Below are 22,938 nucleotides of genomic sequence, written 5' to 3' on the forward strand. Positions count from 1 at the left end.
AGGGAGTGATTTGCAGTCCATTGAAGAGTAATAAAAATGAAAAGAGGGGGCAGGATAGTATGCCTGGCTATGGTTTCCTTTTTAAAAATAGTGTTTAATGTATTTCCCTGTAATGATCTATGTATTCATGTTGGTGCATCAGCTAATTCACACACAGATTTTCCTTATCTTACGCACTTAAGTCATTCTGTTTTACTTTTACTCTTATTTTTTCAAATGTTAGCTGCCCTTGCTTTCTGACGACTTGGGCAAATAGGCCACCTCTGTGTGTGTGTGTGTGTGTGTGTGTGTGTGTGTGATGCCATTGACTTTGCAAGGATTATTAGAATGAAATGCAATTCCTTTCCTTTCTTGGTCCATCTGATTTGTTGGCATTCACAAAACAGTGCCAATTTTTGTTGGCGTGCTGGAGATAGAATTTGGTTTTAGTATTTCATCACTTGTAATCTGAAGTTTATCCTCTCTTTCTATGCTAATTGTTACATATTTTGATGGGCATTTTAGCCCTTTGTGCTTGGAATTGCCATTTTGTAACATCTGCAGAACACTTTCTCATGCTCTTCCTTAAAACCCCTTTTTGACCCCCACCCTTCTGTGAAGCCATTGGCACCAATTCCTCCACTAATTAAGCTTTTGCACATATATAACTGAAACAATTACGTGTGCTTCCCTTGTTTATCCCAGCTCCCTTTCCCTTCTCCCACTTAGTTGACTCCCTTCTGTCAATATCTAAATGGTAAGCCTCTTGGGTCAGCGACCTGTCTCTTCACTTTGTGAAAAGCACCATGTCCATTGATGGTGCTATATAAATAATAATAATCTATGATTTGTATGTTCCCTGGGGACTTATTAGTACCACCTGTATTTTAAAAATTCAAATGTTCAAAAATAAATCTAGTTATTTTAATTAACATCTGTGCAGTTGAACAAACAAAATTGTTGGAAATGGTTATTATCCCAGCAGTAACATTTCTTCTCTATACCTTTCAGCTATGTTTGTGTGAACAGTTATGTTCTTGTAACAAAACCTGAACTTTTTAACGTCTGTCCTCTTGCTGAGAGAGGAGTTAAAGTGAGAATGGACAAGAGTTATGGATTCTTTTTATTTGAGAAGGAATACACTCTTCAGTTCTGAACTATTGATTGATATGAATGTTATGTGAATTTGACCTGCTCCATCTTATCCAGAGGGTGCTGGCGTTCACCTTGGTGAAGGTGCACACATCTCTAGAAACCACAGCAAGAGAATATTGAAATATTCTTGCCTGACTTTTTGAATTCTTGTCCCAAGGAGCCAGGTACTATCATTAATTATTGTGGCAAACATCAACATGAAAACCTCTGCAACTGTTCTAATCAATTTGTTGTTTTCAAAAATGCTTAACCAATATTTGACTGATCAATTAACACATTTTTGTTTTGTTTTATTTTTAATGGTTAAATACCCAGTCCTAGTTTGTAGTGCAGATGTGTTGGTAAAAGCCACATGCCACCATGGCCCAGTGCAGCTTTAATGCTGGTTTACAAAATAACATGATATGCAAATCAGAAGACAGCTTCATAAACTTATGCATCTTCTTTGAAATGATTTTCCCTTTCCTTTTTAGCACTCAGTTCAACTTTGCATGATACGTACATCAACACAAACCTTAGCTGCCTTCTTTTTTGTTACCATAGTTTGCAAACAAAGTACTGTCTCAGTTTGGGAGAGAACCGTGGTTTGCATCAGTGCACATGTAAAATGAAAGCTTATATTGAAAAGAGAAGTAGAGCAAGCATTTTCTACTTCTTGTTGAGGCTAATTTCTGATTTGCAAACCATGATTTGCTGGGAGCCAATGTGAAATTTACACCAAGTCTGTGTGATTGACTGATTAACTAGGTGGAAGCATTTAACAGCCCCTCCCTGTTGTCTCCAGATATTGCATTATCAGTGCAATATGGCCAGAATGGACTTTGTGGTGGTGATGTGGAGAGCCTTGATACTTAATCAGTGGCACGGGACTTGTATCACTATTTTTTTGTCACATGTAATTGATAAGTGCATTTACCAAGTCCTCCTCCTCCTCCTCATCTAGTATTTCTAGTCTTCATTTTACGTTAGACGGTGATTTGCTAGAAATACACTTCCAATACATTTTCAGCATAGATAGTGTGTGCCTGCATGTGTTTCATATTGCCAAATATTGTAGAACCAGAGAGAACGAAAGAGGTGTCTGCTGACCTATGAAACTGGCTTGCACCTTTTCAGAGGATTGTATTCGAAGAATAATACCCTATGGGAAAAGTCTTCAGCCTATTGAAACCCAATCTTTTATATATATATATATATATAGCACAATGCTGGAAGTTCTCTACATTTGTAGTGCTGTGGTTGTTGCTGTCACTAAGAATGATTGTAGAAGTTTATATATAATTTTTTTTTCCTGTGCGGGTTATGGAAATGTTTGTGAAATGAATAAAAACTGGATTCTGTTCTTCTTTCCTTAATATGGGTAGAATATTTAGAAAACAAAACAGAGGCATTCTGGGCTACTCTTCTTTTCCAAATAAGGTGTTAGTTTGTCTAATGGGAAACAGCAAGACACTGTTAAGTCCACTATGTGCACAGTTTGGGCAGTATACATTGCAGCCAAATTATGTTCTGAGTTTGCAAGCAGGTTTCTGTTTTGACTTGCCGGCACCTCCTCAGACATTGTGAGCTGTAGAGATTCCCCACAGATTCAGGACACCTGAATAGGGCTCATGCATCATGCCCTGCTCAGTTATGATCCCCATTGGTAGCTTTGGACTAGCTGTTCTCTTTTTCAGCCAAACTGTCTCACAGGTTTGTTATGAGGAAGGCAAATATAATGAATAAATAGGAACCATTCTAGCTGTAACAAAACAACGGCTCTGTAGGGTCATGATTGTGTGAAATGGATAATTGTTAATATCTATACAATATAGAACTTTTGGTTTGCAAGGTGCATTACATTTCTTAAAATTACTAATCTGTCCCAGTAGAAAGGTCATTACTGTAGTTTACTCAGTGTGCAAGATGGAGAATTGAGTGGAGTACTGGAAGAGACTCATGCCTCCCCTTACTACTGCTTGTGCAACAAAGAAGATTGGCTTATAGTTTGAGAACTCTGGCACATGCTGGCACTAGAACACGCTGACATGTTAACTCTGCTAACATCCCCCCTGAAAAGCAGTACTGTGTATCACAGATTTTTGCTTTTCTGAAAGTCTTTATTGTGAATTGTGGTTTGCTCTGGGCATGCATCACCTTTGTGCATCTGTGCTTTACATCCTTTCTGACTTGATTGCCCATCTGTTTTGGATAAAATACCTGTTCCTTGACATGTTTGGATAAAATTCTTGTTCCTTAAAGGGTGTGTTTTTTTGGAATACTGAGGGACAGGGTCTTATTCTGATATCGTTCTCTTTCATAAAACAAAAAAGTGAATTGGATTTTATTCAGAGATGCATTCCATGCACCAGTGACTAGTAGAATTTTCCCATTTTTCGAGCATTGCGGACATCTTTCTGATGATGATGATGATGATGATACAGGTATTTATATACCGCCTTTCTTGGTCGTCAGATTTCTCCTCAGACTTTAAGTCAAGGCGGTTTACATAGGCAGGCTGTTCTAAATCCCCATAGGGTTTTTTACAATTGAAGAAAGGTTCTATCTTTCAAGAACCACAACATTTCAGATGGATCTTTCTGATTTGGTATCACATTCTGGCCTCCAGTTCCCTCCCATGCAAGCTGACAAGCAGCTCCTTCATCTTTCACATGAAGGGCAGCCAAGAAACTTCTTTGCTCACACCAAGAGCAGGTGGAATAACTCGGCTCGGCTTGTCAGCTGCTTCAAGATCTCGCCATTCATGGTGCCGGTGGTCTCAAACTGGCGACCTTCGGATGTTATCTTCAGTCAAACAGAGGCTCTACCCTCTAGACCAGACCTCCTGATCCTGAGGTGAATCCTAATTCAGCATTTACTCTTTCAGTGTTTATTGATGAAGGAATGAGCAGGTTGTTCAGATTCTACACTTCGCTCCTCTAGAGACAGGGAAAGGGGAATGGATAAGCCTACCCTGAACAGCAGATAACCAGAGTTTCATTCAGAAGCCTCATTAAATAACAGCCAGCGAGCCGCTCTGACATCATCTGTAGTAATATTCAGTTGCCTGGTTGGCAACCTTCAGTCTCAAAAGACTATGGTATAAGCCTACAGCACCCAGTATTCCCAGGCAGTCTCCCATCGAAGTACTAACCAGGCCTGACCCTGCTTAGCTTCAGAGATCAGACAAGATCCAGCATGTGCAGGGTAACAGTTGCTGCCACTGCTTGGAAATGAGTCTCAGAGGTGGTGTAATGGACTGATCGTGTTATATCACATAAACGTGTCACAATCTGGGTACTGTGCAGAAGAAAGCCCATTCCCTAGCTGCACCTCAGAATGGACAAAATGGGCCTCCCTACCTGATCTTGATGGATCGGTAAGATTGTATGGGAGGAGACTACCCTTCAAGTATCCTGATTCTAAATTTGATTTGGCTTTAAAGGTGATAAATGGCACTTTTAATTAAGCTCAGAAATAGACTGGTAGCCAGCAAAGCTAGAAAAATAAAGGAGCAGTATGCTTCAAAAGTCAGTCTCTGGGCAAAACATTTGGTGCCTCATTTTGTACCAGCCAGGGTTTCTGAATGCTTTTCAGAAGTCCCAGACACTGCACATTACAGTTTATCCTAAGAACTCATGGCCAAAATTGGTGTGACTTTAAGCCACACCATTAGCCTTATGTGAGCCCTGAGGCACACTCTCACCATGTGGGCAGAAAAAAAGGGTAAAAAAGTCTTTTTTCTCTTTCACCAGGTGAGGGATGTTGGTTACAGCTATAAAGGGGGTGCAAGGGATGGAGGTGTGGTGGATGGAGAAAGAAAGGAGAATGAGAACCCAAGAGAGCAGAAGGAGAAAAGAATGAGAAGGTACAAGAATGAGGAAAGAGACAAGGTAGGCAAAGAGAGAGTGGAGGACAGGAGCCCAGGAGAGGAGGATGCAAGCAAGGGAGAAAGAAAGGTGGGATGAACCAAGACTGGTGGGAATAGAACTGAGAACCAAGCAGGCAGGAGGTGGCAGGGAAGGGATGCATAGGGGAGAAAGTAAGGCTGGGCCAGTGGCAGGAAGAGACTCTGTGATCACTTCCAAGATCCGGAGCTGCGTGGGCTCTTGCCCATTGTCCTACAACTGGTAGGACCCAGCAGTGAGAGGAGATTCATTGCATTATCCCTTCATTATCCCTACGGACCCTTATATCCCTACTGGCCCTGTATATCCCTACGGGGACATAGAGCCGCCACTCAGACTGTGACTAAAGGTGAAGAAGCCTACCAGGGCTGGGAAGACTCGTTCCTGGTTTCTGTTACCTGCACTCGCCCATGGGAGGGCATAAGTAAATAACTGTAGAGCATCATATCTGCATGTCAAGCCTGTTTACTACTCCCCTCAGTATCACTCTGGAACCCCTTCAATGCAGAGCGACCCACCTGGGGGATAAGAGATAAGTATGCACACTTGGGTGTGTTTGCTTTTTGTGTGTAAATAGGATGTGTGCAATGTCCTGGACAGAATCAAGACAGTGGGGGTGGATGGAAGAACTTTAACCCTAACTCTTCACTGTAGTCCCAGTTCAAATTGGACCATTTGCATGTGCTGCTACGTCTGCAAAATGGCAACTTTTTCCGCCCCAAAGAAAATAACCTGTTCACAAGAGGCTTGATGAGGAACACGGCACAACACTGGCCTAGTGTTTCCTGCAACGTGTATGAAAGTGGTTCATCCTCACGCTCTCATACCCTTCACAGTCAAAGCTTTCTGTGGGACTGAGGGAAGGCAGCTGTGGCTGCGGCTGTGGCTGTGAGAGCTCCAAGCAGTTTCTGCCATCTCCACCTCTTCTTTCCCCTGCCCATTGCAAACCTGAACATAAGAACAGCCCTGCTGGATCAGGCCATAGTCCCATCTAGTCCAGCTTCCTGTATGTCAAAGTGGTCCACCAAATGCCCCAGGAAGCACACAAGACAGCAAGAGGCCTGCATCCTGGTGCCCACCCTTCCATCTGGCATTCTGACATAGCCCATTTCTAAAATCAGGAGGTTGTAGCCTGACTTTTCAAGGGGGACACAATCCCATCCAAAGCAGATTGAATCTCTGTTTCTTGTTCAGCAGTCACACTGACAAGGAAGTACTTCTGTCCTTTCTGAAGTAAACTTCCATTTGTTAACCCGTACCTGTGCCTTTGTTGATTTCAGACACTGTTCAGTATTTCCTGGAGCTGGTTATATTTAGTGAAATATGAATTGTGTGACATATTGTGTATGAACAATTTAGATAATGCTAATAGTAGTTACCTTGACAGACTCAGGATAAATTACATTTAATACTAATCATTAGCTGCCTCGACTGCCCCCCTCTTTTTTGAGGTTTGGAATATTTATTTACACTGAATTCCAATGGAAACATCAACAGAGGCCCAAATTCATTCTAAATTGTTGACTGTTCCCCTGTGTCTAGGACGCTCAAGCCACTGCACTGTGGTACCCAAAACATTAGTGAAGATGAGTGTTGATTCCAAAGGATTGCTTGGCTTGATTATTGGGTCAGTAACCTCATGGATTTGAACTGAAAAACTCTGAGGAGGTTTTCTGTTCCTATGATTTTTTGGTCCTTTTCTGGTGTCTTCATATTTTTTCAATAATTGCAAAATGTATATTGGATCTGGAATAGATGGGTAGCCCTGAATAGTTGACTGAACCATAAGGAAGCAAGCGCTCTCTGCCAAGGATAACCTGGAGCAGATAACAGCAGCTGCATTCTGTGTTTGCAATTGCTGAAGCTTTGTTCCAGGGTTGCTTCTTAATGGATTATATTTGTGCTTTCTGAATGACTGCTACAATTGTGCCACTAGTTTCAACAGAAAAGTAAAAGAAAGTGACAGCTGTGCTAGGTTGTAAGAGGTCTCCATTTCCAATTTAAATAACCCTGGTTAGCACTAGCTGACCTAAAGCTTTATTATAGTAGAGGCTGGCAACAGAGGTGGCTGGTTCTGAATTTCCTTTCGTTTGCTTCTTTTCCCCCTTCTGTTTTGTTCACGCTTGCAAAGCAGCGTGGCATTCTGGACTTGTTACATGTTGAGGGGATGCACATTCCTTTCAATCAGTTGTGGTGGTGTGGGGGGGAGTTCTGAATGCAAGGGAGAACTTGCAACAAGAAGGGGAGGAGGGCTTCTCAGCGATGCGCCTGTCAGGTGCTCGGCAGATTGCGCCATGTAATCCTGTAGCTGTCGTCTGCAGCATTTGTCAGGGCCTCCCTTGGCCTGCTCTATTCCATCAGAGGGATCGCTAGCATTCATCTAGGCTGGCAACGTTTCAGCAGCCATTAATCCTCTTTGTATCTGTAAGCATGTTGACCACTGACAAGATTCTATACACCAGTGTGTCAAAATACCTTGAGATAACTTTGGTGGCTGTTGTCTCTTTACATCCAAACAGCCTCTGATCTATTGACCCAGTCCTTTAACCTAATAGAGAAATGTGTGTTACAGTATCTGCAATGTTGTTCAGGTATCTCTCCCCCCCCCCCCCCGTTTACTGCTTCACCATTGGAAAAACATCTTGCCTGAATATGATTTAATTTCTGGTATGTCTTGCTCTTGTTCTTAAGTCAAGCTTCTTACATCTCACCTAGAGCAAAGCGTATTTTATAGAGGTAGAATGAAATATGTTTTGTGATGAGCTGGGAAAGCGTTTCTACACGTCTCCTGTTTGTCTGTGAATGAGTCTGATTAAGAGCTGCTTCCCATATGGAAATTAGGAGGTGCATGCTCCAAATAATTCCAAATGCTGTAGTGGCAGCATTCCTTACAATACGTGAGAGCTGTATTCCTTCTCTTGATTTTGTCCCAGCGAACATCACTGAATGCAGGACCCATCATGATCTTCCCACCTAATAGAGAACCCTGAAGATACCTGCTCTTTTCAAAATACTGTGAGGGTGGGTGGAAAGAGAGAGAGAGAAAGAGAGCAATATTTCCATTTTGTCCACAGTGCTAAAGATTTAAATCCCTCCTTTCTGTGTGTTGCACTTGGTCAAACCCCTCTGCGACTGCTATTTAAAGAAACAGATGGTTAATGTAATGTGTAGTTTGACCCATAATGTGACTTAAACTGAAAAAAAAAAAAATCAAGAACAAGCCTATAACTAGAGATGCTTGAAAACACTGTTCTTTATTTTACTCTGAAGTAATTCCATTGTGTTTAATAAGACTTTGGCTGTAATCCTATCTTACAGGAACCAAACAGTTCTACTTCTAAAGTCTCATCAGACTTCAGACCATAATTTCAAAGTTCAACTAGAAGCCTCTTCCTCTTTTTCAGAATATCTTAATTCTGCCTTTGAAGAGTAATTTTGGTGGAAAGGCAACTAAGAAATGTGATGGATAATGAAAACCTTTTCAGGATTTCTGGCATCCTTTTGGGGGCAGATCTACTATGAAACTAGTGAAGCTTAACCTCCAGGGCCCCTAATCCTGGAGGGTCCCAGAAGCAACTTTGGTCCACATTGCTTAAAAATTTGGGGTCTACTGTATGAGAGAGGTTTTAAAAAATAATAATATAATGTAATAGTCACACGTCTCAAATTGTTTAAGTTTTTTGTTGTATACAGTATTTCTCTACACACCCAATACTGGTTGTGGACAACAACAGTTCAAACTTCAGGGCCCCAAAAATGTCGGTCCACCACTGCATCCATTACTACTAGACCTTTTTCTAGTGCTTTTCTGCTATCCATTTTGTGTAAACAAAGGTCCTTCTTGTAGATTCTCTTTAAAGAGCACTGGTGCCTGTTTGCCCCCCCCACCATTCCTCCTTTGGTGGGTTAAATGCCACCAAAGCTTCCTTCTTGCTGAGCCTCACATGCAACATGAGACAACACGTTTGTCCCTGTTGCCCAGGGACAACACGTTTGTCCCTGTTTTCCATTTCTGCAGCTTTTACATTGCAGTCACTGCTGGCTTAATGGTATCTGATGGGACTCCTGCCCATTGCCTGAAAAATGTTTCGTTTGGTACCTTTCGTTCTCGCTTGCTTTTTCTTTTTGTCATCTTTTTGATCTTGCAAATCCAGGTCCTGTGAGAAATCAGACAGTATGAAATATGAAAATTGCTTGGGAAGTAATTGGAGAAACAGTGAGACTTATGAAACCCATGGAGATGATGCTCGCACCTACTTATTCACAATATTTAATTTTTAATGGCAGTTTTAATTAATGGAGCGCAGGTCTTCAGGTTTTTCGAAGGCAAGTAAGAGACAGCAGGGAGCTGAAGGAAAGTGAAAAAAAAGAGTGCCATTAAAATCTGTCAACTCCACATTGTGGACAGAAGGTTTTGTGTGTGTGTCTGTGCGTGCGTTTAAAGATCCAAAACAAAATAAAATTGACCATTATGTAACAAGCAAATAAAATCACTCAGCAAGTTGCTGCCAGAGAGCATTTTGAGGTGAGGGCTCATCTGTGATTTGTCAACTCTGGAGAGAGTTTTTGAGTCAAAACCCGTGAAAACAATCCCCCTGCTGTGGCTTCTTTGTGCAATGTATAAAGATGCAGCTCATAATAATGCTTTCATATAGCAAGTTTGAAAAGAAAATCAAAGCAGGCATAAACCTGTTAATTTATGAACACTTAAAGGAACATGGTAGAAAAAGGCACAAAAATAAAGATGTATGGGTGGAAGGGGCAGAATAGTGAACAGAATGAGTAACTCTTTCTATATTGGATCCTGTTTTCTGAAGCATTACAGCAGTTGTGTTGCAGGAAAATAAGATTAAGGGCAGGAAAACAAAAACTTTAGACAGTTGTGGTGGGGACAACCAGGAGGGAAAATAAAATGTGAAGTAGTTGTGATGAAGTCTGAACGCCCAACCCCCAGTTATATGTCATTAACTAAATTTTCTGCCATTCTGTTTCTATTTCTCCTCCCTCTTAGATGGATTATTTAGGTTCTTGTTATCAATGTAGCCTGTCAGCATTAAGGAGCTGTTTTCCTTATGCCATTTGCTTCCGTTACATAAATAGCAGGACTAGGAGCGGCTCTACGCATTACATAGCAATCCTGTTTAGGCCACCATTCCTCAATGCATGTACGTGGGTGTTTTAAAGGGTGCACACCTGTCATTCACACTACATGTGTGCTGTAGGAAATGTACAACAAAACACAATTTGATAAAATGTATGGAGTTACTCTTCAGTAGGAATTTGTTCTCTTGTTCCTTGAGCCAATTTGTTTATCTGTCACATTTGTATTCCAGTCTTCCTCCAGAAGCTTAGAGTGATGGTTTGCTCCTCCCCACTTTTGTTCTCGCAACAGTTCCATAGAAAAGATTGGACTGAAAGGATGTGCTTGGGTCAGCATCCTGTCTGAGCAAGGAGTTGAAAAGCGGTACAGGAACGCACTGGTATCTGTGGGGGTTCCGTTCTGGTCCTCCCGCGACCTCTGCCAGACTCAGAATGACTGTTAGATGCTGAAAAATGCTATTTTCGGTTTTTGAGCAAGAACCAAAAGTGATGTTTTTATGCCTTTAAAAGGCATTAGGAGAGCTGGGGAGGCTCCGAAGTAATCTTTTTGCTTCTGAATAAGTTCTTGTAAGGCCTCTAGAAGTCCTTCAGTGTCACTTCCCGTTTTCAACAAAAACAGGAAGTGAGTTGTAAAGGCCCTCTGGTGGTGGCCTCCAAAGGGGGCTAGGTTTGTGGCAGTGGTGAGGAAGGAGCTGGTGGGGAGGCAAGGAGGGCGCTGCCTCACAGGCGTGGCGCTCAAAGCTTTTGTTCTCCTTGTCTCTCCCCCAGGTATGCCTCTGCTCCAAATGCAAGACCGATCTCTCAGGAAGGTGCAGAGAATATGTATTCTTCCGTGATCCATTGAAGAAGGATCCTTCTTTCTAAGAAACCCCACTTCTTGGGCGTGCTTGATTTTAACTAGAGATGAAGTGCCAGTCAGTGTCAGAGTGTGGCTGCTTGGTTTTAAAAAGAATTTTTATATAGGTGTGCACATACACAAGCATGCGCGCAACCCCCACTCGGATAGTGATGTGGATTGGCTTGGAAATCTTTTCCTACAAGCTTTTTTTTTTTTATCCCTGAGGCCCCTCTTCTGGTGCCTCAGTACATAGCAAATTGCTGCATGACTGTCCCATTTTTGTGCGTTCACTGTAAGGACTATTACGTTGGACTGTGGCAGCTTAAGAAACTCAAAATCATCTTAATGCTAAGTGTTGCTATTCTTAATTTCCAGAATAATGAAATCTACAAGATGACTTTAGAGCAATACAATGAGGCAATCACCAGTGCAGAAGATCAAATCAGGTAAGAGAGCCATTTTTAGCCTTTGCTAATTTTCTCTTCTGCAGTCATCTTCTACATAAAAGATGGCAAGATTCCTCATGGAAGCAGCACTGGCGTCGCTGGGGGTGTGTGGGCCACACCAGGTGACGCGCACTGGGGGTGACACGCCCTGGGGGGAGGATGCGCTAACATTGCGGGGTTAGGAGCTACCACATCATGCCATACTCTGTTGGATGCGGAATGGCCAGTGGAGTACAGTGCAAAAAAAAACAATTGAAATTGCTCCTTTCGTTCAAAAGTTATGGCTAAAAAACCGGAAGGAAAAAATGCATGGAGCCCTATGGAAAGTGAGCCGTATCGCGCGTTTACTCATGAGTAGGCATACTAGCCATAGTCCTTCGGAAAGGGCAGGCTGAGAGAATCCAATGACACCAGAATGGTCCTGAATGCAGCCCCCCAACACCCGAGAAGCTCCCCCCCTCCCAGCTGCGAGTCTGAGCCCGAAATGAAGCCACGTGGCCGTGTTTACTTGTGAGTAGGCGGACTTGCCTTAGTCGAGGCAGGCTGAGTGGCTCCGAGGACGTCAGAACGGACCTCATCCAATGAGTGCAGCCCCCAAAAACACAGGAGAAGGAGGTTCCTCCCTCCCAGCTGCCTCCCTCCCAGTCTATGGAGCTCTATGGAAAGCAAAGCAAAGCAAAGCAAAGCAGCCTCACAGTCGCGTTTACTTACGAGTAGGCAGACATGCCTTGGTTGGTGGTCAGGCCAGGCAAAGGGGAATGTGAGGACACCAGAAGGGTCCTGATCCGATGGAGCTGCTCCAGAAGGCAGCCTCCCCCCCCCCCCAAAAAAAAAGAACAAAAAAGAGACTTGAATGGTAAAGGGAAAGTTTTCTATTTTGAAGTGAAGAGCTCACTGATTCTTTTTGGGGTGCTGTTATTGCAGGCAGACTACAAAGTAAGCCCCATTGACCACTATGGGACTTACTTCAGAGTAGACATTCATAGGACTGGGCTCACAGGCTGCAATCCCACCCACACTTTCCTGAGAGTAAGCCCCTTTGACCACAATAGAACTTACTTCAGAGTAGATTCACTTGGTGGAACAGGACTGGCTCCTCCTTATTTAATTATTTAGTTGGCAACCTTCAGTCTCGAAAGACTGTGGTATCGCGCTCTGAAAGGTGGTTCTGGAACAGCGTCTAGTGTGGCTGAAAAGGCCGATTCGGGAGTGACAGTCCCTTCCACACTGGGAGCAAGTACAGTCTGTCCCTGGTCTGTCTCCCTGGCTATGGGCCTTCCTTCTTTGCCTCTTAGCCTCAGACTGTTGGCCAAGTGTCTCTTCAAACTGGGAAAGGCCATGTTGCACAGCCTGCCTCCAAGCGGGCCGCTCAGAGGCCAGGGTTTCCCACTTGTTGAGGCCCACTCCTAAGGCCTTCAGATCCCTCTTGCAGATGTCCTTGTATCGCAGCTGTGGTCTACCTGTAGGGCGCTCCTTATTTAATTTATTTATTTAACCTGTAGGGTGCCTCCTTATTTAATTATTTTATTTTAATTTAATTATTTATAATTATTTATTTTAATTGCTTGATGATGTCACTTCTGGCCATGACATCACTTCCAATGGGTCCTGGACAGATTGTCATTCTAAAAAGTGGGTCCCAGTGCTAAAAGTTTGAGAACTGCTGCAATAAGTTGTTAGTAAGTTGACACGGGTTGTGAGAGAGAGAGATGCTACAAGTTTTCAAAATCACTAAAATCAGAGTTTGGAGGAATAATGCCATCATGTTATATATCAATCAATGCATAATTTCATGCAGAATGCAATGAAACAATCCACATTGAAATATCTGTGTTCTAACAAAAGGTACAGCCAAAAAACCGGTGGGAGCGGGGCAATGGTACATCACCATGCCCACCTGGGGCGTTGCCCCGCCCACTACATGGGGTGATGCGCAGGCCTCCTGCACCAGGTGACGTGAATCCTAATGATGCCACTGGGAAGCAACCTGATGTAGTTGACCAGGGAGGTGTGAGCTCTTCTCTAGTCTGTCCCACTAAAGTTCGGTATAAGTTTAGACGGGGGTATGGGTCTGAGGATCAATCTACTCTAGTCTGTGCTACTGGGCTCAATCCTATGCAAGTTTCCAGAGCCGATTCAACCCTGACGTTAAGAGAATAAACATTCCCGTACCTTGAGGGAGCCTCCATAACTGCCCCCCACAACTGGATGGAACACCCTCCCCCCACCCCACCCCACCCTGTTGGCATGGTTGCATCAATGCTGGAAAGTTTGGTATGATTTGGCCCTCAATGATTTTGTAATCAGGGCCAGGGTAGTCTTCCCATCTTAGTTCTGCAATAATCTATACTTGATGAGTAAGAAGTACCTATCTTCTGGGATTGTGTCAGACCCTTGATGGCCCTGAACCTGGCATCCCAGGAAAGGATTTACCATGTGTACCACCACCACCTGTGACCAACAGAGGGAACTACAAAAAAACCCAGCAAAGAAGACTATTAATGATAAAAAGTCAGAATAGGACACATGGTTCTCTTGTGCCTCCTGGAGGGCATTCCAGAACTTTCAGGATAGTGCCTCCTTTTGGAGCAGTAGGCAAGGTTTTCAGCTTTGTCTTGCCCTCTCCAAGAAGAGGGACTACACTGTGCTCTCAGACCAGTCCTGCCTCAGGACAGAGAAACAGGGTCCTTGTTGCTGTTTGAGCCTCTAAACTTTTGCAGTTTTTCCTCCCCCCTCCCCCCCATTTTGATGATCCAAGCAGAAATTGATTGTTTTTGTTGATGTGAGATATATTTGGAAGGGGGATCTTTGAAAATGTTGACAGAAAATCTCACCATCCACCCTCCCAATGCACACACTCAGGGCCTGGCTCATCCTCTTGGATCCAAAGAGCTGTTGCATTGGTTCCTCCCCTCTGCTCAACTAGGGTCTACTGAGAAGTATGCTGGTTACACTAGTGCAAAAACAACTAGTTTGGGTCTCACCCAGTAATCATTCTCCCCACTTCCAATTGGGAAATTGGGGATGTTTTTTCCTCTTTTGATTGTGCTTGGGCAAATGACCAATTTTTAATGCATGATGAAACCTACTGAACACACTTTCCCTCCCTCACCAGTCTGGGGTAGGCAAAAAACTCTCCTGACACTCAATTTTAGTGGGTATCCTGGTGTTTTAAGAGAGGGAAAAGAGCATCCCTCTATCCACCCCCAGCATAATTTTGTATGTCTCAGCTGTATCTCCCCCTCAGGTTCCTCTTTTCTAGACTGACAAGCCTCAAACGCTGTAACCCTTCCTCATTTCCCAAAGTGGGTTAATGTACCATTAAAAGCAACAACAGAAAATCTGTTTCTCTCCTGTTTGGGGGTTGCATGTATGAGTGCAGCCCTTGGCTGCCATTCCCTCTTCCTTGCACAGTAGCAGGAGCTGTGGGGATGAGATGACAGTGGTTCTCACTCCAGCCCAGATGCTTTGCTGTCTTTAGGGACAGGCCTGATGTAAATGGCCATCAGGAGAACTTGCAGAATACATGTGACAGGAAGCTCCAAATTTGCTATGGCAACTGGGAAAGTTACCTGTATTAGAAGATTGCGATAATGAGCCTTATTGTGGGCAGTGAACCTTGGAGAGGTAAAATCAAAATTAATAAGCATGTGTACTTTTTTGTGTAAGAATCATGCAACGGGCAAATGAATGGTGGCAAATTAGACATTAGGTGTTAATTAACAGCACACAAGCTACATTTTTAAAAATACTATTTTTATCTTGACACAATGATGTATCTGATATTGAGCCTTCTTTTTGTAATTTTAATACATGTTTCATATTCTGGACTCATTTATTTCATCATGATGCCTAACCTAGTATTCCCTATACTCTAATCGAAGAAAATTAGTCCATTCATTTTGAGGATGCTTTATTATTGAAAAGGCTAGAGTAGTTAAGACCAATTTATTCTAATAACTGACTACAGTGGAATAAACTGGGATAGGATCACATTAGCCATTGGAATGTTAAAGTAATTGTGAATGTGTGGACTTTGGGATCCAACCAATTGCATGCTTGGTGCTGGGAAACAACCTACACTCTTGGGTACTCTTTAGATTTGCAGATATAGATTTGTAAAAGAAAAATACATCTAAAAACAAACTGAATGAAGAGGTAGAACTCTTGTCTTTTCAGCTGTTTTTGTTCAGGAAATGAGGTACAGTTGCTGTCCTGTTGTGGCTGTTGTGAAATCTTGGATTTTTTTATGGGCAGCTCTCATTTTTGCCCTAGGGCAACCTGGAAGAATTTAAAGAAACCAGAACTCAAGGGGGCTGTGTGAATCTATCAAGTTAGTCTACAGTTGAGAACGGTTGAAATGGAATGTTTAGATATCAGTTGAGAAAGACATAAGAAATGGAGGACCGGGGGAGAAAGAAGGAGTTGACCAATTCAAACCAGTAAGCGTCCTTGAGAGAGGAGCAATACTATCTGAGCAGTACATACTCCTCCTCTAAGGGCTTGGGGTACACCATACCTAGATGCCTTTAAAAGGGGATTGGATAGATTTATAGAAGAGAAGTTCATCACAGGATATAAGCAGTGATGACTATTTGCAAACTCCTAGTTTTGGACATTGCATATCTGAATGCCAGATGCAAGTGAGTGGCAACAGGATGGAGATATCTTGTCCTGTGCGCGCCCTGAGGCATCTGGTGGAGCACTGTGAGATATGGGAAACTGGACTAGATGGGCCTTTGGCCAGATCCAGCAGGGCTCTTCTTATGTCCTTATGTTTCAGATCACACTTGTTAAAGCCAGTTGAAGAACATAGGTCATAGCAGTATTCTCCAGGAATTAGCTGTTTATCCACCCTGATATCATTTTTGAGGTTCCAAAAGGGAACCTAAGGAACTTGAGCATTTGGTGTCTCATAAGCTGCAGACTAACAAGTTCATCCCTACCCCCACAGGCCATCAAAATGTGAAAGTATGTTTTGGGTAAGTCTCTGCTTGTGCTGCATGTGCTGCACATTGTCACTGATATGTCAAAGCATTGCTTTTGGAGTGGCTTGGACAAGGGGGCAGCAGGCCTGGACATGCTTCCATTCCAAAAGAGGCAGGGAAAAAACAAAGTGAAACAAAAAAACCCACTCGCATAGCCAAAGTTGCTGACACATTGCATACATTTTTAGAATGTGCTCTTAAAAATAAGTTGCTGTTGGAATAAATATTTCAAAAGTTGGAAAGCAGTAATTAAGTTATGACAACCTTTTTCTCCGGTTGTCTTCAGTCTTGGAACACAGGAAGATGATATTGAAGCCAAGTGTGTTTCCAGAACTATCATGCTAGTTGCCAAGAAAACAATAATTTGAAATTTGCAAGTTCTTTAGGATTTCCTGCAGGAAGAGATTAAGATCCCAGGCGGTGTCCTTTATTTTCTCTTCTTGGTTGTGCCAAGTCTGTCTTTGTGAAGGCCTTCAGTTGAATTCCTTTTGGGAATAATCTGATATTACTACATTTAGTTACCAGATAGGAGACCAGCAGCACATATTTATGTCTGGTATAATACAGCATTCCTCAAAAAATAATGATTGCTAATGACTTCTGAATATTTGAGCAAGGTTGTTTGAAATAGTCTTAAAAAGCATCCTTCACCTCACACTGCTCCTAATTCTTTGGGTGCAGGTGCCCAGTTTTCCTTCTAACATGGTGCCCCTTTACAACGTTTCCCATTTGAAGCAAAGATGATTTTATTTAGTATGACTTAGTAATCATTTTGACTTCCTTGTTTCTCACTGCCCTCTCACTCTTTTTAGGCCATCATTTATTTTCCGATGGTACCTCGCTGCCCTGCCTTCTGGTAGGGTTTTGTCCTTTCACGTAGTTCACATCCAAAGATACAGATCTTTGGTTACTTCACAGAACTTAGACCTAAAAGTGCTTCAGATGAGAGGGAAGATGTAAGCATGTGACTTTTATGTTTCAAAGATAATTGCTTGGAGGCAGGAAGCACTCATCTGAGATGGTGTGGTGTATGGCTGTGAATGAGAACTGAGTAGTCTCTGGTTTTAAACCTCACTTCTGCAATCAAGTTAGTGGGCTAACCACCATCTCTCAGGCCCAAACCAAACATGCAGAACTCTGCATTTTCCATGGAATAAACACAAGTTCGGAAGCAATACTGATGTTGGTTTTTTTAATCTTGTGGGTTTTGTGCAATGGAATAACCAAGTGTCTCTGCCACTCATCACCCTCCTAATTCACGAGTTTAGGATTTTTCCACCTAGGTTTTTGAACGTGTGCTTGCAAAACTCACGTGGATCTTGATATCTGTGAGTTTGGTAGGTGAGACAGCACCATACACCATCATCCTGGTGAGCCCTTCTACATCACAGCTCCTCCATTTGCTGGTCTCTCATTTCCATAGGCAGTTGTGTCCTCTCCCTCACTTGTGGTGAGTAGGAGAGAAAAGTACAAAGGTGCCGCATGTTTGAACTGTGATCTTGGAAACCTTTAGATTGTATTGGCTTGTGATGGAGGGAAGCTCTTTGAGGGGGCTGTGCAATCCCCTAGCATGCATGTCTGCTTTGTGTGTGTGTGTGGGGACGACGACGACAAATAGTGTTGCTGGTGTGGACAGCATTAACAATGAAGACTGTTTTTGAATTCTGAATTCAGATAGGGCTAATCAGAGCAGGTTTTTGAAAATAAAACCTTATTCTACCCCACCCCCCAAAAAAACTTCTTAACTTTGTGCTACCGGCTACTCCAGCTCTTTACTACTGAAGTAGCCACAGAGCATGTCTCAGATCCTTTTGGTGGCTGTCTCCCACATTCTGTCTCTCAAGCAAGGTCTAGATGGGAAACAGCAAATTCATCATCCCTCTCCACCGTAGTCAGTTCCTGCTGCAGCAGAACCTTGCCTTGGGAGAGGCAGAAATCATGCAGGATGCTTTATGTAGTCACCACCACTGGGTCCAGCCACTCATCACAGTGCAGTCTTTTCAGTGGAATCCTCCATTGTCCCTTCACTCATACTTCCACTACCAAACTCTGTCCCGTACGCACCAGAGATGGTAAATTAGCTCTTGTTTACATGAGCACTAATTGTTTCACACTTAGATTCAATTGGCACAAGACTTTCCTGTAGTAATCAGGCCTATAGTGGGCTAATGCTGATCTCTTAAAATAGTATTTCCCCTTGATTTGAACAAGGCTGTACTAGCATAAAAAGGTCACGGAATTGCCCTCTTTGTGCCTCTTGTTCAATGGAAGAGATGGGACTAGCTCCCAGCCTTATGCTTAGTTGACATAAACACAGCTGCTTTTGCAAAAAAATGTGATAGGAAATTAGTTTCCTCTCTCCCCAGTTCTAGTGCTACCACCCACTTGCTGTTACTCATGGTGAATTACTAGAATGAGCCCCTTTCTTCTCTTCTTGCATGTATACATTAAAGGTACTTCCGTTTTTGTCACCTTCTGCCAGACTCCATCTTTATATGTGTCACTGACTGTGCTTGGATGCACTAGAAATGGAATTTTCTCTACACTGAGCCACAACTCTTGCTTTTCAGAAACCAAATGTGGCAGCGTGAGTAAAAGAGGCACAAATTATGGATGCTGTTTCCTTGGCATTGCTAAGCTTCTGTAGCATCCCTTTCCATTCATTTTCTAGTCCTCTCGACCATCTGCAGCTCTGGCACAAGTGGCCTAGTGCATTAAAGGGCTTTTATTTCCTCTGAATGAATAATGCTAACTGGTATTTATGACAGCACTTCGCCATTTCAGAGTGTTGTGCAGAACTCGGCTAACAAGACCACACAATAAAATGTTCCTTTGAGCTTTGTGGAGAAGTCTTGCTTTTTCTGTGAGGAGAGGAAATTGTACAGGAGGGGAATGAAGTGACTTTTGCCACAACACCTAGTGGTCAGTGCATTACCTCAAGGTCACAGCTCAAGGGAAGGCTACTCGTCTGAATCCACAGCTGATCTGATTCATGTGACATGCACCCCTTGCTTACACCTGAACCTCTTGCCTCCATGTTTTTTTGCAATATCTTTAAGAAATATTCTTTCCTCTTGCACTTTCCTTCTGTGTTGGACGTTCTCCAGCCTCTGTCTTTTTCCCTAAGAAGAGCCGCCTAGCAACAGGAGCCTACTGATCAGCTCTTGGAAAACGAGCAACTTCCCCCCCCCCCATTTTGCCACCTTTCTTGATGTGCCTTTGTTGTGCACATGCTGTGTTGGTTTGGAGAACTGCCACAGAATGCATTGTCTGCTTGATTTTATTACAATGGCTGTATTATTTTGCATGTGTACGTGTTAACCAGCAGAATTAAAGGCTGGGGACTTAGATCTAAACACAACGCACACTCGCCCATATTCTGCTGTTTAGCAAACTCTTCACATCAGTGATCACCCACAAAAGAAGTAGTGTGTAAATAAAAGGCCAGAGCTCCCCACCTTTTACTTCACTCCCTGTCCTTTTCTCAGTGCTCAGAGAGCCATGACGCAGACTAGGTTTAGAGAAGACAACTTGTTAATCCCTTCTCTGCTACAGAGAATAAAATGGCATTTCATTCCAAGCTCTATTAATGCTCTCGCTCCTGGGATAAAGCAAGACTCCCAAAAGGCAGTGGCCAATTTTTTCCCCCTTCTGCGTCTTCTTTGTCGTCTTTGAGTGTTACATTTAGATTAGCTTCTGAGGATTAAATATTTTTTACAGCCCCTGAATCTGTTAAGGGAATAGCAGGGGGAGGGGGAAATCAGTGAAAATGCTGTGGCTTAGCCCAGGTGCTCCTGATGCAACCGCCAAATGTTGCTTTAAAATTTCATCTCTGTGGTGCAATTAGATTTATCTTATTTGGATTTGGAAATGGCGAATGGGTAAGGACACCTTTCTCTCGTTCTCGCTCTTGCTCGCTCTATGCTTTCCTAGTAACACTGCACAAACATGGTGGTGTTTGGAGGATTACAAAGTTGCCAGAAGATAAAATTGTTGTGAAGCCAAATAACTTACCACCAATATCTTCTTCCTTTCATGAGCTTCTGAAGCTGCTTACCAAGAGCTCTGGGGTTTGGCACGCCTGGCTGAAGGTGCTACTCACTCTGTGCACTTTTTATCAATGTTCATTTAAGGAATGCCTTTATCTTATTGTCCCAATAGAGATCAACCTTGAATCCAAGGCAGTGTTCCAGTGGATACACTGCCAGAGAGATTTACTCCATATGGGACCACATATCTCTGAGTTCCATTTAATGATCCTAGAATCTTTAAACTTAATGGGCATGAGTATTTAAAGTTATTAAATTGGAAAAACTGACATGTGGTATGTATCCCCATGGGCTCAGTACAGAAAAGAAAATTGCACAGACTTTAACACACAGGCATAAGGTAAAAGGTTTCTTGTAGGCTCTGAAGATGAAACAGTGAATTATGGCTGATTTCTGCCATCAAAGAAAGTACCCTGCTGTACTTCTAATCCTGCGGCAGATTTTTTTAAAATAAAAAAAGCATCTCACTTTTCTGTCTTTGGGTTTGAGAGTCTCCAAATATGGCAGTTGGGGAAGACAATTTGGATGTACAGTATGTGGAAAGGAATTATTTTGCATCATGTTAAGTTTCAAAATACTATAACACAGTGGTTTTCAAATTTTTTAGCACCAGGACCCACTTTTTAGAATTACAATCTGTCGGGACCCACTGGAAGTGATGTCATTAAGCTGGAAAAGATGTCATAGCCGGAAGTGACATCTTCAAGCAGGAAAAATTTAAATACCCCCATATGACAAAATCAAATCAAATTAATTTAATTAAATGCTTACAGTAAGTATAAGTTTGAACATTTATTTAAAATAGAACCCTCCTAAACCTCCCAAGCAGTTGCTAATCTGTTTAAATAAAATTCCCCAAACATCCCAAAGACTGTAATCCTATCCACACTTGCCTGGGAGTAAGCTCAATTAACTTTCATTGTTAAAAGCATATACATAGTTACATACATAGTAGCATATTCATACTGTTAAAAGTACAGATCTGAATGAATATATATATATATATATATATATACAGATCTGTAACATTTCCCCAAATGCAGTCACATACCATGGCAGCATCGAGTCTATTAAATAAAATACACATTGGAATGAATGGGGACCCACCTGAAATTGACTTGCAGCCCACCTAATGGGTCCCGGCCTACAGTTTGAGGGTCTGTAACCTTTTATTACTCTAGGAATACAGCCCCAAATGAAGGTTACTTGTAATAAATGTGGGGGGATTCTACCCATCAAAAAAGGGGGTAGAGGTCATATCCTACTACACAACTTGTGTCATGAAAGGAGGAGGAGGATGTTTACTAAATCAATGTGAAAGATTAATAGAGTCACAATTGCATCTTGCAATGAAATAATTGAGACCTGAAGTAATTTTTACTCATTTCAATCTGGCTTCCAAACTGGAACTGAAACTGCTTTGGTTACCCTGGTTGATGACCTACACTGTGAACTAGACAGGGGAAGTGGGTCCCTGTTGGTTCTTCTGGAACCCTCACCACTATTTGATACTATTGACCATAGTATCCTTTTGGGTCACCTCTTGAAGTTGGGAATGGGAGGCATAGGGCACAATCCTAACCAGGTCTACTCAGAAGTAAGTCCTATTCTGTTCAATGGGGTTTACTCTCAGGAAAGCGTGGTTAGGACTGCAGCCATAGTGTTGTGCCATTTCAGGTTCTACCACAAGGGGAGGGTCAGAGAATGTTTCTAGTGAATTGGTGCTCAGCCCTGTGGCTTCTGGAATCCCTTAGGGTTCCATCTTGTCCGCTGTGCAGTTCAACATCTACCTGAAACTGCTGGGGGATTTGGGTTGAGGTGTTGCCTGTATGCAGATGTCACCCAGTTGTATCTCACTGTGTTGTCTGTCCCCAGGGAGTTGGTGGGTGTTGTGAACTGGTGTTTGAAGGTGGTTGACGGCTGAATGTGGACTAAAAAACTCAAAATCTGACAAAACTGAAGATGCTGATAGTTAGGGGGAACTCAACCTGTTGTTGGCTGGGGTTGCGCCTTTCCTGAAAGAGCAGGTGTGCAGCTTAGGGGTGCTCCTGGACCTGATATCACTCCTGGAGGGTTAGGTGGCACCTGTGGCCATGAGTCCCTTTCTCCAGCTTTATCTGGTGCACCAGAGGGGTCCCCCCTTTTCAAGAAAGCAATACTGACCATAATCACCCATATTTTGGTTGCTTCTTGACTGAATTGTCACAATGGACTTTATTGGTCACCCTTGAACAGTTTTCAGAATGCTATGATCAGTGAAAAGTAAGTGAGGGATACATTTTTCTCCCATCCTTCAGGAACTACACTGGCTTCCCATCAATTTCTGAGTCCATTTAAAGTACTTTGTTACTCCTATGTGGTTCAAGCCCTTGATATTCGATTGCTTTCCACCATTCTGTTCATTGGATCTTAAAGGTCATTTCTACTTCATATGGCATCATTGAATAAAGTTTGATTGGACTGCATGCAGGGTAGAGACAGCGCTTTAGAGATAGC

At 42.7% G+C, this 22,938-nt stretch overlaps 1 protein-coding gene across 1 annotated transcript in view; it reads left to right on the forward strand.

Moving 5' to 3' along the window:
- CHCHD6 (coiled-coil-helix-coiled-coil-helix domain containing 6) overlaps positions 1-22,938 on the forward strand; it is a 222,723-nt gene that overhangs the window by 118,125 nt on the left and 81,660 nt on the right. Inside the window, exon 6 of the mRNA XM_066616190.1 lies at positions 11,335-11,405. Within this exon, the coding sequence (XP_066472287.1) occupies positions 11,335-11,405 (71 nt within the window). The remainder of the gene's footprint in view (positions 1-11,334; positions 11,406-22,938) is intronic.

This window comes from Tiliqua scincoides, chromosome 2 (genome assembly GCF_035046505.1).
Source record: "Tiliqua scincoides isolate rTilSci1 chromosome 2, rTilSci1.hap2, whole genome shotgun sequence".
Lineage (NCBI taxonomy): Eukaryota > Metazoa > Chordata > Lepidosauria > Squamata > Scincidae > Tiliqua > Tiliqua scincoides.